The 16,930-nt window shown below is 42.3% G+C and overlaps 1 protein-coding gene across 1 annotated transcript in view; it reads left to right on the top strand.

Annotated features, from left to right (window-relative positions):
• Positions 1–16,930, top strand: part of PHAF1 (phagophore assembly factor 1) — a 59,659-nt gene that overhangs the window by 14,042 nt on the left and 28,687 nt on the right. The window contains exons 3-5 of the mRNA XM_087728459.1: positions 3,441–3,523; positions 10,984–11,067; positions 15,833–15,876. Coding sequence (XP_087584585.1) covers positions 3,441–3,523; positions 10,984–11,067; positions 15,833–15,876 — 211 coding nt within the window. The remainder of the gene's footprint in view (positions 1–3,440; positions 3,524–10,983; positions 11,068–15,832; positions 15,877–16,930) is intronic.

Raw genomic sequence — 16,930 nt, 5'->3', positions numbered from 1 at the left:
GTTGGAGAACCCACAACTTCTGGAGGCAAGTTGTTCCACTGGTTAATTGTTCCCACTGTCAGAAATTCCTCCTTTAATTCCAGGTTGCTTCGCTCCTTGATTAGTTTCCATCCGTTGCTTCTTGACCTGCCTTCAGCTACTTTGGAGAATAGGTTGACCTCCTCTTCTTTGGGGCAGCCCCACAAATGTTGGAACTCTGCTATCATGTCTCCCCTGGTTCTTCTTTTCCTTAAACGTAAAGACCTCAATGAGATAATTCCTCAGCCTTAGCAATTAGGAGTTCAACTGGCCGGCTGGGAAAATTCTGGGAGTTGAAGTCCACATACCTTAAAAGTTGTTAAGGTTGAAAAACACTGTGCTAGACACAACTATAATTGCATTTGGCAAGCCCTAGGGAAGGCGGAATCATTAGATATATGGCACCCTTTTCAGCTGTAAGCTTTGACTAGACGTGCGTGCAACATTACAGTGATATATGGCTTTTTGAGCCTCTTAGCACATTATGTGCCCAAAGGCTGCTTGTACCAATGCAGTTAAACTAATGCTTCTGGATGTCTACTTTTCAGTTAGTATTCTCTTGATATTCTTATTTCCTGTTTATTCCCCCCCTCTGCCGGGGGGGGGGGGGGGCTGGAAGGAGGGCATTTTATTCCATAGCATACCTGGGTTTACCTATTGCACTCAGGAACAGGCACAATCTTCCTTTTATAGGTTTACATGCAGTAACAATCTAAGCACTTCAATTCACAAGCTACGATTCACAGCTTGGTATTGTGTTTGAACTGCAGACATTGTGGTTTTGTAAGGCATGGATTTTGGCTCCAGGTGTTCTATGAAGAGAGCCCAGCCATCTGAGTTTATAACCAGGATTTCTGGCTTAGTGTGTCCAACCATGGGATTGGTGAGCCATGGCTTACATGGAGGTTGAACTAGTTGCTTAAGCAATTGCTAATATATTAAGAAAGAAGAAACAGATTAGCACTGGTACATTTAAAGATACTAGTTAGGGACAGTGTTTGTGTATGTGTGTATGTTCGTGTGTGTGTGTATGTGTGTGTGTTCCAGCATAACTATGAAATTGCCTAAAAGCAATTTCAACCAAACTAGGTACACAGATGACTTCCTCTCTGGAAACAAATACTATGGAGGTAAGACATAATGTTGGATTCAGGATCTGTTAAGATACAGCCTGTTGTGCCTTAAAATGGCTTCTTCTGTACAGCATAATGGAGTTGCCATTCCCGGCAGTGGTGGATTCCTAACCAGTTTACTGCCGGTTTGCTTGTGCTCGCATGCACGTGTGTGTGTCGCTTCTGCGCATGCGCAGAAGCATCTGGGTGGGTGACAGGCCTCCCGCCGCCGCTACTATCAGTTCACCTGAACTGGGCCAAACCAGGAGCAACCCACCTCTGACTCCCGGGCTACGCTGGGTTATCAGCTGGTAAATAATAAAATGTGTTAAAAATAGCTTTCAGCTGGATGGAATAGTTTGGGCATAAATTTGTTCAAAACTGAACAGAGCTGTAAGTCTGAGTTTAACTTTCAGGTGGGGCCTGGGTGGAGAATGGTGGGGCATCCAAACATAAGAAGGATTTCCTCAAGTTGTGAACACACAAACTCTGACCAGAAGGATGGTGTGCTTGAATCTTAGGCTTGTCAGCTGCTGACCACAACAGAGTAAAAAAGCAAAACTTTGGAAGAGTCCTACATCCAGATCGCAGTCCAAAAGAAATAGAGAGGGCAGTTGTTGTTTTTTACTTGCTTATTCATTATTTATTTAAAACACGGCTATCCAACCTTGGCAAAATGTCTGTGGAGCTTCTCAGTCATCCAGATCGTGTTTGTCGTGTTTCTCAGTCATCCAGATCGTGTTTTCAAAAGGCAACTGGACTTTGTTTTGGCTTGAAGAAGTTTTGCTTCTCATCCAAGAAGCTTCTTCAGTTCTGACTGCATGGTGAAGAATGGAAGAACTGAAGAAGCTTCTTGGATTAGAAGCGAAACTTCTCCAAGGGGAGTGGGGGGAAAGCCCAGCTACCTTTTGAAAAAGCACCTTTGGGACAAGCTTGGCAACTTTAAGATGTGTGGACTTCAACTCCCAGAATTTCCCCAGCATGGCTTCTGTTGCTGGTGAAAACAAATTTGTCTAGCAGCGTATAGATAATCTAGTAGTTGTAGAGTTGGAATAATGAAGATAACCCTGTTGAGCAATTAAAGTTTCATGGAATAAGATACAAAACCACAGCATAATCTGCCAGATTTAACTATGTGTTGAAATGTTCCTGGAAGGCCTTGAGTTATGAAGATATTCAATTTTGTCAGTTGGTTTAATAAATGCACATTTGGGCAAAATGCAGCTTTGACTTCAAATGCTTTAAAGCAGGCAGAGAAAACTTCCCTGACTCCCAGGTTTTGAGAGCATGTTGTGGGAGCTTTCACAAAATGGCTTCCATGGCCACTCCCTTTTCTGAGGGGCTCTAATGCAGGTGGGCCTCGACCTACGACTACATTTGAGCCCAAAGTTTCCATTGCTAAGCAAGGTAATTGTTGTGTCCCATTTTATGACCTTTCTTGCCTCAGCTATTACGGGAACCCCTGCCATTGTTAAGTTAGTAACGTGAAAAGATGAGCCCGGGACACTGCAACCGTCATAAATATGAGCCAGTTGCCAAGTGGCTGAATTTTGATCATGTGACCGTGGGGATGTAGCAACTGTCATAAGTGGGAAAAATGGTCAAAAGTCACTTATTTTCAGTGCCATTGTCACTTCAAACAGCCATTAAACCAATGGTTGTAAGTCAATTGCGCCTGTATACAATTTCCAAGTACGTCTACTGGCTCAAAAGCCTTTTCAGCCTCTGGACTCAGAAATCCTCTTAGCCAGGAGTCTGCAATCTTCGGCAGCTTTAAGACTTGTGGACTTCAACTCCTAGAATTCCCCAGCCAACCTGGGGAATTCTGGGAGTTGGAAGTCCACAAGTCTTAAAGCTGTCAAGTTTGGGGACCCCTGCTCTTAGCAGACCAAAATTAAGGCTGCCGCCAAAGAGAGAAACAAAATATACACTGTGTTCTTAACTTGAATACTTCATCAATGGAAGGAATGTTTACATTGCAGTTCCTAGAGATGGCTAAAGATGCAATCTTTCTTTTTCTTTTAAGTTGGACAATTTCAGTTCGCTGGTTTTGTCCTGCTTAAGAGAAATGTTCCTGATTTTATGGCTCGCTGCTGTTTTGAAAACACAGGTGACTTTTCCTGATTTTTGACGTGGAGCTTGAGTTTACTCACTGCGTTGAAATGCTTGTGTGGGTCAACTGGTTCTTCCCCAGGGAACAAATATTGCTCCACAGGTACTCTGCTGAGCCAACACCTTTGCATCAGCCTCATTAAAGCAGGAGTAATTTTCTGACTCTGTTTTCCTTTTATTTTATTTTTCCCCCTCCAGGAATGCCGCTGGCTCAGGCTGTAGCAATAGTTCAGAAACACTGCCGTATCATAAAAAATATCCAGGTTCTCTACAGTGAACAAGTAAGTTTGGCGAGGAAGGTGTCTCTATGTTGCATGATGTTATTGTGTGTCTTTGTGTTGGTCCATATAATGTCTAAACATTTTTGGCTGTTGCCACATCCTGAGGAATGTGGTTTTTAAACAACACAGTGGCTTTCACGTAGTGTCAGGTGTACATAAGTGCAAGTATCATTAGTTTTATTCAAGAGTATTTTTTTGACCATATCATGCCATGCCGCTCCAAGGGATTGGTGACATATTTAGCTTCTTACCACCAGAAAATGTATTGGATTCAGGAAGCGGAATTGAATCAGTTTCTTTGATTTGTGTCATTGATTTCATTTGGAAATGAGAGAGTTTTGCACACCACAAAACAATTTAGTATTTCAGTTGCATCCAATCCCTGAATTTCCCAGCTAGATCTCTGAAACAGATTGTTAACCAACAAGATGATTAAACTTTTTGGATGGGGAAGAAAAAAGACATTTAACAGCTTCAGAGAATCCCTTGTTCAAGAGATTGTGATGGATTTTCACAGATACTGATCTAACTTATATTTACTGTTGCGCCAGGGATCAAATCTAATCAAAACCAATTCATTCTCCTGTGAAAGCAGGAGAAATAAAAGCAGAATTTAAGACATATTGACGCTTTAAAGAAACAACTGTTCATACATGATTAAAATCTCATTCGAGTTGCTGCAAGCCCTTTTTTCAGATTCACACTTCGCAGTCTAATATCACAATGCTTCCATTCATCCAGACTGAAATGTGCTTTTGTTTTGCACTCAGTTATAGTTTTGTAAGGAAAGGAGGGGAGGATTTTAAAAAGAAAAACCTAGGAATCACTGATTTTCTTGTGATACAGATTTTGCTTCTCGGAAAGAAAGAAACTGAAAAGAGCTTATATTCTTAGCCATAGATAGTCATAATTTTTGTCAGGGCTTAGTATCTGGCTGATTTTGTTTTCAGATACATACAGTTATTAACATTCCTTTTGTAACTTTATATATTTATATATATAAAATAGCAGGAAACCATTTTGTGTTGCATTCCAGGAGTTGAAAGTGCACAAGTCTTACAGCTGTCAAATTTGGAGACCCCTGCTCTTAGCAGACCAAAATTAAGGCTGCCACCAAAGAGAAAAACAAAATATACGCCGTATTCTTAACTCGAATTCTTCATCAGTGGAAGGAATGTTTACATTGCAGTTCCTAGAGATGTTTAAAGATGTAATCTATCTTTCCTTCCTTCCTTCCTTCCTTCCTTCCTTCTTTCTTTCTTTCTTTCTTTCTTTCTTTCTTTCTTTCTTTCTTTCTTTCTTTCTTTCTTTCTTTCTTTCTTTCTTTCTTTCTTTCTTTCTTTCTTTCTTTCTTTCTTTCTGTTGGACAATTTTAGTTCACTGGTTTTGTCCGGCTTAAGAAAAATGTTCAAATCCCAGTAAGGGTATGGCTAGCTGATGAGAGCTAAATAGCTTGAAAAAATAGATCTATACTAGTCTCCCTTTATTTATCAGCACAAATTATATATATATATATATATATATATATATATATATATATATATATATATATATATATATATATATATATATATATATATATATATATATATATATATATATATATATATATATATATATAATTTTTTTCTCTCTTCATCAATATTATTCTCCTTTATTCCACTTCACACAGATAGCTGTTTAATCAGCAACGTCTATCCATAATTGTTAATGTGAAAAACTCATAAGGACGTTTGTCACGCATCTCCAGTTTGCTTCATGGGAGAATTCTGCAAATGTCTCCCTTTTGCTTGGCTACCTATAAATCTGACTGTGACCTAGTCTGCAGCCAGATAAGAGCATAGCCCTGGTTCAGGGGTGTCAAACTCAAGGCCTGGAGCCAGCCCATGAGGTGCTTAGATCTGGCCTGTGCGCCCCCCCCCCCCCGTGAGCAGCAAAGGACCAGCCCATGGTGCGTCTGCCAGCAAAAGTCGCAGCTGAAAACGGTGCTCACGGGGGGACACGGTCAACCCTCCCAAGCTCCATTTTCACTGGTAGAGGGTTTCAGGAAGCCACGGCAGCCAAAAACAGAGCAGCACAAAAACAGTTTCGTCAGCAGTGCGCTCGGGCTACCACAGGTACACCCTCCCCCCCCCCGACATGAGTGACGTCGAGCTGGTCACGCCCACCCTGGTAACACCCACCTTGGCCCCCCAAGGTCAAACACAACCCTGTTGCGGCCCTCAATGAAATCAATTTTGACACCCCTGCCTTAGTGCCTCTTATTTTACTGTTGCTTAGACTACGGCTCTTCGTCCTACCTCTGATTATTATTCCTTTCTCCTTTTTCCTATTGGGCCAAATGATATAACTGAGACCCTGAAATCATTCAGAGGGCAGGACAAGAATTAAGCTTATTAAAGACAGATCCAACACAGAACTGAGAGATTTCCAGACAGTGTGAACAGGTTGTGGCTACTCCATCACTGGAGGGTTTCAAAAATAGTATCAGGCCTGGTTTAATATCAGCCCTGCCCCAACTTGGTCTTCTAGGAAAGGAAGACTCCCGACTCCCTGTGTATTGAAAAGAATACTGTCAGGCGTGCCTCCATCAATGAAAGTAAAGAAAGAAAACTCCCAACTCCATTGTTCGTGGAATTAAAATACTTTTACTGGTTATGAAAAGATAGCAGCAAAAGTAAAGCAACATCTGAGCCAGAAAGGCGCGAAGAAGTACATATCAAATGATAACCCAGCCCCCTCCCTCCAACGACCCCACCCCAGTGTACAATCTGCAACTCCTAAAGGTGTCATGTGGGTTGCATCTCTAAAAGGTTTCATCATGTTGGTATGCAGGACGGTTGGCCTTGACCAGGCCCAAACACCGGCCACCAGCATGCGCAGAAGAAGGTGAGAAGAAAACTCTCTTTTCCCTATCACCTCCTGTATCATTTATTCCCATCCCAAATACCATGCCCCCTCCCTCCCCGTTTCTATGGCAGCCGATAGCAAGTAAGCAAAGCAGAGGCTGACAAATACTTTTACGAAAAGCCAAATGGTTACAGTAGATCAAAGCCAGAACTGAGGTTTTGCGTGCGAAAGCTTCCCCGTTAACTTCCTCTTTCTCGTTCTGCTCCTCTGCTATCTCCCATTTGTCCAGGCACATTCAAAGAAATTGTTTTGGTAACTGTCCTTGTAAAAGCAGACTAGATCCTGAGCCCTTATATTCCATTCCCCAAACCCGAGACCTTGGGATGTTGAGTTGATGCCTCGGGAAGGCACTAAGTTTAGTTTCAGTTTCCCCAGTTCCTTCTCCTGTAGTTTATGGCGTGCTGACATCTAGCGAACCACGTCTGAAGCGAAGGATGACAGTTCTGACGAATACACTGGACAACCACTTGATTGGGATGGTATCGCTCCCATCGCTTGCCAAGCGCAGAGGGAATGCAGGGGGGTCATGTACGGGCGTGCCCACACCCATAATACTATGCGCGTGACCACCCCTGCATGCATGTGACCGAGACCCCCGTTCTCCCCCCCCCCCCGCTTTTGGTGAGCAATGGATCTGTTTTTCGCCCTCCCGGGCTCCAGAGGCCTTCTAGGAGCCTAGGGAGGGTGAAAACAGCCTCCTCACCCCCTCGGTGGCCCTCTGGAGGCTTCAGGAAGCTTCCCTGAAGCCTCCGGAGTGCAAAAAACAGCCCTGCAGGCAAACTGGAAGTTCGCGAACAGATTTCCAGTTTGCCCATAGGGCCGTTTTCCGCCCTCCAGAGGCTTCAGAGGACGAAAAACGGACTTAAAAGAAGGCCAAAGTTAGCTGGCCAGCGTGCGTATGCGCACTGGAGCTGGCAGGGCAACACCTCACATGCCCTAACAAATGGCTCTGTGTGCCACAGGTTCGCCATCACGGGTATAAGACGACCTGCCTTAAGCAGTGGGTTGGACTAGAAGACCTCCGAGGTCCCTTCCAGCCCTGTGATTCTATGTTCCGTGTCACCCAAGATTATTCTCCCATGCCATCACAGCCCTGATGCTGCACTCTGCCCTGCCTTGATCTAAGTCCGTGTCATGGGGATTCTTGCTTCACCCTTTGTAAATAATAGCAACATGTTGTTTATACAGTTTGATTAGACGTTTCTATAGCTGTTCTAACAAGCACTTCAATATTTGCCTTCCTTGGTATTCCCGCATTGGCTTGTTTGTCTACCGGGCCAACTTTAAGATTTGTGGACGTCAATTCCCAGAATTCCCCAGCCGGTGTGTTCACTGAGGAATTCTGGGAGTTGAAGTCCACACATCTTAAAGTTGACTAGGTTGACAAACATTGCTCTTTGGGATAGAAAGCTGTTCTGCTTTGCTTTTGAGAAAGGAGAACGTAACTCTGTTTTAATCGTGCTCTATTTTACGAGGTTTGGGAGACTATAAATTAAATAAAAATTAATCTTCTATATACATATAAAAACAGGTGTGTGTGTGTGTGTGTGTGTGTGTGTGTGTGTGTGTGTGTGTGTGTGTTTTCCAGCATAACTCTGGAATGCCTCTAGCAATTTCAACCAAATTTGAAATTCAGACAGATGACTTACTCTCTGGAGAAAAATATTGTGGGGGTAAAACACCCCCAACACCCCCCAGGGTGTGTGTTCTGTTAAGATACAGCCTGTTGTGCCCTAAATTAGCTTCTACTGTACTGCCATACAATGGCTTCTATTGTGCAGCGCCGTGGAGTTGCCATGGTAATGGCTTCACAGTATTCCATAAGGGGGCTCCCTCTGGTAAGGGGGAAAATCCAACATTAGAAATTACTTTTGGTCTGGACATTTTCCCCCTATAAATCAATACCTGGGCAACGCCGGATTATCAACTAGTAAAAAATAAATAGAAGAGTGCTTAAGGCTTCCATAGAGCCAGTTGTATTTTCAAGTATCTGAACAGCATCTTCCAGAAGCTACTGCTTGCGCTGCTCAGGAAATGTGTTCTAAATTTTGAAATTTCCTGAGTAGCATCAGCAGTAGCTTCTGGAAGACGCTGTTCAGATGTTTGAAAATACAAATGGTTCTATCCAAGTAAATCCTTCAGTGTGGGAAAGAAGACATTTTAAGTCCAAAGTCTCTACGCACATTTGAATTCCTTGCTAATTCTTTTAAGCTTAGCTTTTCTCTGTTGAGTGGGTCAAAGGCCATTGCATTGAAATAAAATACAGTGTAAAGCAGCTGGCTTCTGGAAATGAGCTTAGGAATCTGCCTGCGACCAGCTGAGCAATTCTTAACTCCTCCTTGTGAGGAACAGAAGTTTCTTCAAAGCGATAGATGGAATGGGGAACTACAAGGTACACCAAATCTATTACTCACTCTTTCAGGTTGCCCAAGAGTTGTAGGGAGGGATTCCAGAGATGGGAGTTAATGTATCTTAAGAGTCATGAGTGATTGACTGTTTTTGACAAGCATGTATCTGGATTTAATCCTTTGAGGACAGGTAGTCCTTGACTCACAACCATTAATTTAGTGGCCTTTCGAAGTTACAACAGGACTGAAGAAGAGTGACTTATAGCAAGGAAGGACGACAGCAATAGCCCTTAGACTTATATACCGCTTCACAGTGCTTTACAGCCCTCTCTAAGCGGTTTACAGAGTCATCCTATTTGCCCCCAACAATCTGGGTCTTCATTTTACTGACCCCAGGAGGATGGATGGCTGAGCTAACCTTGAGTTGGTCAGGATTGAACTGCTGGCGGTGGGCAGAGTTTGCCTGCAATACTACATTCTAACCACTGTGCCTCATGGATGGATGGATGGATGGATGGATGGATGGATGGATGGATGGATGGATGGATGGATGGATGGATGGATGGATGGATTGGAAGGAAGGAAGGAAGGAAAATAGCAATAGCACAGACTTATATACCACTTCACATGCTTTACAGTCCTCTCTTAGTGGTTTATAGAGTCAGCCTATTGCCCCCAACAATCTGGGTCCTCAGTTTACCCACCTCGGAAGGATGGAAGGCTGAGTCAACCTTGAGTTGGTCAGGATCGAACTTCTGGCAGTGGGCAGAGTCAGCCTGCAATACTGGATGGATGGATGGAAGGAAGGAAGGAAGGAAGGAAAATAGCAATAGCACAGACTTATATGCCGCTTTACAGCCCTCTAAGCCGTTTACAGAGTCAGTCTCTTGCCCCTCTGAGTTCTCATTTTACCCACCTCAGAAGGGTGTTCTGATTTTCAAGCAATTGACATCCCTGTGTCAATCCTCCATTCCTCAATCTATTGCCTTCGGAAGCTGAGAAGGAGTTTGATAAAATAATCCCCTCTTGTTCTAATTGGCCACGGAACAGCAGGGACCGTTTATTAACCCTAATAATAAGAATTGGGGGGGGGGGTCCTTGGTGCTCTCTGAACTTGCTTGTTTTCTTGAAGACGTTTCCCTACCCAACTAGTTAACATCATCAAAGTTAGGAGGAAGGAGAGGTGGAGGAGGACAACTGTAAGTGCTCTCTGAGCTGGGTAGTTCTCTTTCAGATATTTCATTACCCAACTAGTTAACATCATCAAAGTTAGGGGTGCTTGCAGAGCCTGGGTGGGGGGAGGAAGAAAAGGAGGACTATGGGAACCTTTCATGCTCCCTGAGCTTGGTGGCTTTCTTGCAGACATTTCATTACCCAACTAGGTAACCTCATCAATGTCAGAGAGAAGGAGGAGGACTGTGGGGTCCTTGGTGCTCTCTGAGTTTGCTCGTTTTCTTGCAGATGTTTCATTACTCAACTAGTTACCATCATCAGTGCTAGAAGAGAGGGGTGCTTACAGAGGGGAGGGGAGGGGAGGAGGAAGAAGAAGAGGAAGACTGTGGGGCCCTTGGTGCTCTCTGAGTTCGCTTGTTTTCATGCAGACGTTTCCTTACCCAAACTAAGTAACACCATCAATAATACTGATGTTGTTAGCTAGTTTGGGTAATTAACATCTGCAAGAAAATAACCAAGCTCAGAGAGCCCCAAGGACCCCTTCAGGACAACCCTGAGCTGCAAATATTCTCCTTTATTAATAATAAGAATGGATTTTAAAATCTGAAACAAGAATCACTAAGTTGATGTGAAGGAGCAGAATTCTAGTGTTTTTTTTTAATTTCTCAAAGGCAAGGTTGCAGTTGGGCTCAACCGTGTCTTTCTCTGGTGGTGCATTTTGGTTGTTCCTTCTCAGCCAGAAACACAAGATTTGGCCGCTATTCCAGTGAAAGCAGATTTTAAACGTAATCTGAGCCTTGCCTGTTGCCTCTATATTTCATTTCAATAATACGAGGAAAAGGAACTTGGCAGCCGCAGTTTTGCGGCTGGCTGTTTTCTGGCAGCCTCCAGCAAACATGCAGCCTTTCCTGGTGCCAATGGAGGGAAATTGTGGCCACGGTTCTTTCTTTTGGCTTTCAGAGAAACCGGAGGCTCCGGGAATTCTCCACCAGCAACTCACAAAACGATTCTCTTTCATTTGTTTTCCAGTCTCCACTCAGCCATGACCTCATCCTTAACCTGACTCAGGACGGAATCAAACTGCTCTTTGATGCTTTCAATCAAAGGCTGAAGGTAAGCGCACGCCCAGATGTTATAATTCTCTCTATCCAAGGAGCCCCAGGCACGTTGGCAGTGTCGGTTATCGCAAAAAACGACACCGTGTTGGGAGCCACAACTAGGTCTCCATGACTACCACTTCTCCCTAGTATTTACATCTTGTGTGTTAACCGGGCGGGCTGGTGGCTGCGGCACTGATGTTGATAGGGATGCTTTTGTTGGTCTTGATTTAATGCCTTGATTTTGGATCCCTCTACGACAGCGAGGGCTAATCTTTTTGTTACCGAGTGTCCAAAGCACACAACCACAAAATGCAATGCGGGCATGCATCCCGCCCCCTCCCCATGCCTGGTGCACAGGTTTATGGAAGCTTTTGAAGTAAGCCATTGGTGAAGTCACTCTCTCCAGTGGCATTTGGGCAGCATGTGGTTTATCACATGTGAATCATAGTTTATACAGGGCAGGGGGGGGAAATGCTCTGAAGTCTCCTACCTGTTTGCTTCGTGTGCATGTGCATTGCAGGCACTAAGAAGCCTTTTCTGAGTCTGCAAAGGTAAGTAGAACAGCGTGTGTGTGTGTGTGGAAACAGCTGTGCCGCATGATTTAAATTCGCCATAAAGCAGGATTTCCTGCTTCCTAGCGAATATAAATCACTTGGCACAGCTGATTGTCGGAACTTTAAAAAAAAACTTTTTATTGAAAATTTTAGAAAAAAAAACTTTTACAAATGTTTACCTCCCCCCTCCCCTCCCCACCCGAACCTCCCCCCCAACCTTCCCCCGCCCCCTGACTTCCCAGAACGAATACAGGGTATAAATCTTTAACAAAGATGTTCTAAAATAAACTTAAAGAAAGTTAGTATCATCTTTCATTTGAGCTTTAACTCCTCTTTGCTAGGAACTCTAAACAGATTATATCATTCCTTGTTTCTTCAATCATAAACTATCTGGAATTTCTTAGTCCCATATTTATTTTGAGTATAGTCAATCCATCTTCTCCACTCCAGTTTATATCTCTCATTTGAGTGATCCTTGAGATATGCTGATATTTTAGGCATCTCTACTAGGTTTGTTACTTTTAATGTCCATTCCTGAATAGTAGGCAAGTCTTCCTTCTTCCAGTATTGCGCCACCAACAGTCTTGCTGCCGTTATTAAATACAAAATCAAGTTAGTCTCTATAACTGTACAATCAGTAATTATACCTAACAAGAATAACTGAGGGGTAAACTTTATCCTTTTTTTAAGAACATTTTGCATAATCCACCATATTTTTATCCAAAATGCTTTTACCTTTTTACAAGTCCACCATATATGATAATATGTAGCAGCGAGACAATCACATCTCCAGCATTTAGGTTGTAAATTCAGATACATACAGGCCAGTTTTTTATGATCTAAATGCCATCTATAAAACATCTTGTAAAAGTTTTCTCTCAAATTCTGGGCTTGTGTAAATTTTACATTTCTTACCCATATCTTTTCCCATGTATCCAACATTATTAGTTCTTCAAAATTTTGTGCCCACTTTATCATACAGTCTTTAACTAATTCTGTTTCCGAATCCATTTCTATTAATACATTATATAGTCTCTTTATATGCATTTGATTTTGATCCCTAATTTGTTTTAGTAAATTATCCTCATTTTGCATAAAACCAATTTTTTGATCTTTTTTCCATCTGGCCTGTAATTGCCCATACTGAAACCATGTTTGAATTACCTTTTCCTCTAGTACATTCAAGGGTTTTAATTGTAATACACCTCTTTCTAAGGTGAGAAGCTGTCTGTATGTAGTTACATCCTGTTTTTGTACTATATTTATGTTTTCTATTGCATGTCTAGGAATTGCCCACATAGGTATCTTGTCATTTAGTTTGTATTGATATTTTTTCCAGACCCGCAGTAGAGCATTCCTTAAAATATTACTTTTAAAATTCTTATCCACCTTTTTGTCATATAGCAAGTAAGCATGCCAACCATATACCAAATCATGCCCTTCGATATTAAGTATTCTATCATCTGTTAAGTTAATCCAATCACTGATTACTGATAAAACTACTGCTTCATAATATAGTTTTAAATTTGGCAATTTCAAACCTCCTCTCTCACGTACAACTTGCATTATTTTTAGTTTTATTCTCGGCTTCTTCCCTGCCCATACAAATGTATTAATGCCCTTCTGCCATTCTAGCAAATTCACATCTTTTTAAAGTATTGGTATCATTTGGAAAAAAAAACCTTTTAAAGCATTTTTTTCTATTACCGGTTTGGTAGTAAAAAAAAAACAAACGCTAAAAAGGTTTTTAAAAAGTTCCGACAACCAGCTGTGCTGCTCGGTCATCGGACCTTTTTTTAAACTTTTTTTTACCATTTTTAAAGTATACCAGTTCAAGCAAACCGGTAGCATTTCACCTCTGATTCAGGGAAATGCAAACCCTGGTTGACCATGATATGCAAAGCAGCAGCTGAAAATCTATTTTTGAGATGGATGGGGTTCTTGATCACTTCTGTTGATGTTATATGTAAATGAAGATTCAATAATGCAGGCCAAAAGTATCTAAAAAGGCTAACCCAGGGCAAAATCAAAATTTGTTCTGTTGACATTCTGCTCAGCTCTTCAGCTTTTTCTTTTTTTCCAGATCTATTTGAATTTGTTTCAACCATCTATGATAGTTATCTTCTTTCATCGTTACACATCTTGCTATCAGCTGAATCCCTAAGTATTTTACTTTCTTTGTAATCTGAATATCTATTCTCTTCATTAACTCTTTTTTCTGCTTATCTGTAATATATTTCTCCACTTCTCCATATTCTTCTATTTTTTTTATTACCGTATGTTTTGACATATAAGTCACACCAAGGTTTTGAAGAGGCAAATTAAAAAAAGTAAGTAGTTAGAGGAATAGAGAGGGAGAGAAAGAGAGAGAAATACAGTAGGTGGGTAGGGAGAGAGAGTAGTTAGGTAGGTAGGTAGGTAGGTAGGTAGGTAGGTAGGTAGGTAGGTAGATAAAGGGGTAGAACGAGAGAGATAAATACAGTAGGGAGAGGGGGGGGTAGGTAGGTAGATAGGTAGGTAGGTAGAGGGATAAAGAGAGAAATACAGTAGATAGGTAGGGGGAGAGAGAGAGTAGGTAGGTTGGTAGGTAGAGGGATAGAGAGAGAAATAGAGAGAGTGTGAGAGAGAAATACAGTAGATGGATAGGGAAATACAGTAGATAGGTACAGAGAGAGTAGATAGGTACATAGGTAGTTGGGGGGGAGAGAAATACAGTAGATGGGGGGAGAGAGAGAGAGAGTGAGTGAGTAGGTAGGTAGGTTGGTAGGTAGAGGGATAGAGAGAGAGAAAGTGTATGAGAGAGAGAAATACAGTAGGTAGATAGGGAGCGAGAGAGTAGGTAGGTAAGTAGATGTTTTCAGGTGTATTTATCCATGTGCTGGAGAAATAGCTGACAATCTGCAGCACCTAAGACTGGCACAGCACTTGATCAATCTAATTCTCATCAATCAGTTAAAGAGCTTTTCAAAAGGAAAAAAAAGTGTTTGCACTCTGCAAACCTCCCAAAAACGGCCTGTTTTTCACAAAAATGGGCCCGTTGTTTTTTTGTTAAAAAAAATTGCATGCATAGCCTTATGGAGGCTTATAGAGTTCTGCTGGAGGCTGGGGAGGGGGGGCAAAAAGCAGCCAGTTGTTTGCTCATTTCTGCCCTCCCCAGCCCCCAGAAGCTCTTTGAAAGCCTTCTACAGCATCTGCTTGGCCATTTTGGTGAAGGGGGGGGGGCTTTGGGAGGCAAAAAAATGCTGCATTCGATGTATAAGATATCGCCTTAATCATGTTAATAAATCTCTCCCCCAAATCCACCTTTTTTAGTTGTGTTAGCATAAATTGCCAATTCACGTTATCAAATGCTTTCTGTGCATCTAAGAAGATCAACGCCATTTGCTTCTCTGGATGTTCTTCATAATACTCCAAAAAGCTCTTCAGCTTTTTCTTGTGTTCCTCTACCATGGCTGTGCATTCGTTTCTTCTCTTTTATCTCCTCCTCTGCTTCTTTGCCATTCTGGCCCACCCTCTTCTCTTACTTTTTCTTACATCCTTCCTGCTTTCCATAACACACATTTCAGATCCATGGCTCTAGGCCAGTGATGATGGCTAACCTTTTTTGGATCATGTGCCAAAAGTTGGGGGAGTGCACAGGAGTTGTGCACGGGTATGCGCACACCCATAATGCTATGCGCGCAACCCCAGTGTGCATGCACATGCGACTCCCCCCATGCACACGTGACCAGCGTGACCCCTCCTCCCGTTATTGGCGCTCTTTTCGTCCTCCCCAGAGGTTTTCTAGGAGCCTGGGGAGGGCTAAAACAGCCTCACCACCCCCCCACCCCCCCGGAGGCCCTCGGAGGCTTCAGGAGCTTCCCTGAAGGCTCCGGAGGGTGGAAAACAGTCCTACAGGCAACCTGGAAGTTCGCTGTCTGGGGAATTCTGGGAGTTGAAGTCCACATCTCTTCGAGGGACTGATGTTAAAGAAGCACATTCAAACCCAAAATAGAAGCAGCTAGAACTAAATATCCTTCTCTTCCTTTGTTTTATTCGCATGTAATTGTACGTTTTTAAGTTTTGCTTTGACTAACATCCTTACAGAAGTCAAATATGCCCTACAATTCCAGGAGTCATTGATTAATTTTTCATAGTGTTTACAGTAGTATAGCCTTTATTGTCATTGTACAAAATAAAGACAACGAAATTAGTTACAGGTTTTTTTGTTTCTTTTTGTTTTAGGTGATTGAAGTTTACGACTTGACTAAAGTGAAGTTAAAGTACTGGTGAGTAGCTAGACGGGCTCTGCATTGGCCACAAAAAAGACTTATTAAGACATTTTCAACTCTGCAGCAGCTGAGTTGTCTATAGGAGGAGCGTGCCAGAAGAGAAAGGACAGTGGCTGCAATTATGCAACCAAATTCCTGCCTTTTTTATGTACATAGGAGTCTTTCTTGAAAGATATTTGATGCGATGGAGAGAAAATTGGTTCTTAAATTTGTGATGAGAAACTTAGCAACAATGCATGTTCATTCTATGGACTTTCTCTTCTAAACCCATTTTTTTTTCCTTTACAAATTTAAAACACTGATTGCAGAAGACAGGATGAAATTAAGAAAAAAGGGCTTGAAAAAGCATTCTGTTTCTCACCCCTTAAAGCAGTCATTGCAACCAAAGCATTTTGTACCTGGTGTGAAAGCGCATTAAACATACTTTTGAGCCTTTTACCAAACGACCTCTGCCCTAGAATTTCACATCTGAGCAGGTTTAGTTAGAAGCAGAGATAGAATAAGGCATTTAGATCACAAATAGCTTTGAGCGAGGTAGTTGGTTTCGGTTGCAAGTTTTCACACTGCAAAAAAAAAATGAGAACATTCTAGTTTGTTAAGTTGTGGAAATCAGGGAGGGAAAAGAAACAGTGAAAATAAAAAGATTTGGAAGCAGTTTATGAATGTGCGAGGGATGTGGTGGCTCAGTGGCTAAAACACTGAGCTTGTCAATCAGAAGGTTCGCAGTTCGGCGGTTTGAATCCCTAGCGCTGCGTAATGGAGTGAGCTCCTGTTACTTGTCCCAGCTTCTGCCAACCTAGCAGTTTGAAAACACGTAAAAATGCAAGTAGAAAAATAGGAACCACCTTTGGTTGGAAGGGAACAGCGTTCCGTGCGTCTTCGGCATTGAATCATGCCGGCCACATGATCATGGAGACGTCTTCGGACAGCGCTGGCTCTTTGGCTTTGAAACAGAGATGAGCACCGCCCCCTAGAGTCAGGAACGACTAGCACATACATGTGAGGTGAAGCTTTACCTTTTTATGAATGTATGGGTAGGTTTGTGTTTGAC

The sequence above is a fragment of the Thamnophis sirtalis genome, unplaced genomic scaffold (genome assembly GCF_051295495.1).
Source record: "Thamnophis sirtalis isolate CommonGarterSnake01/CBP01778 unplaced genomic scaffold, rThaSir2_p1.2 scaffold_14, whole genome shotgun sequence".
Lineage (NCBI taxonomy): Eukaryota > Metazoa > Chordata > Lepidosauria > Squamata > Natricidae > Thamnophis > Thamnophis sirtalis.
The sequence above is the reverse complement of the archived record's forward strand: the minus strand, read 5'-3'. Positions and strand labels throughout refer to the sequence as shown.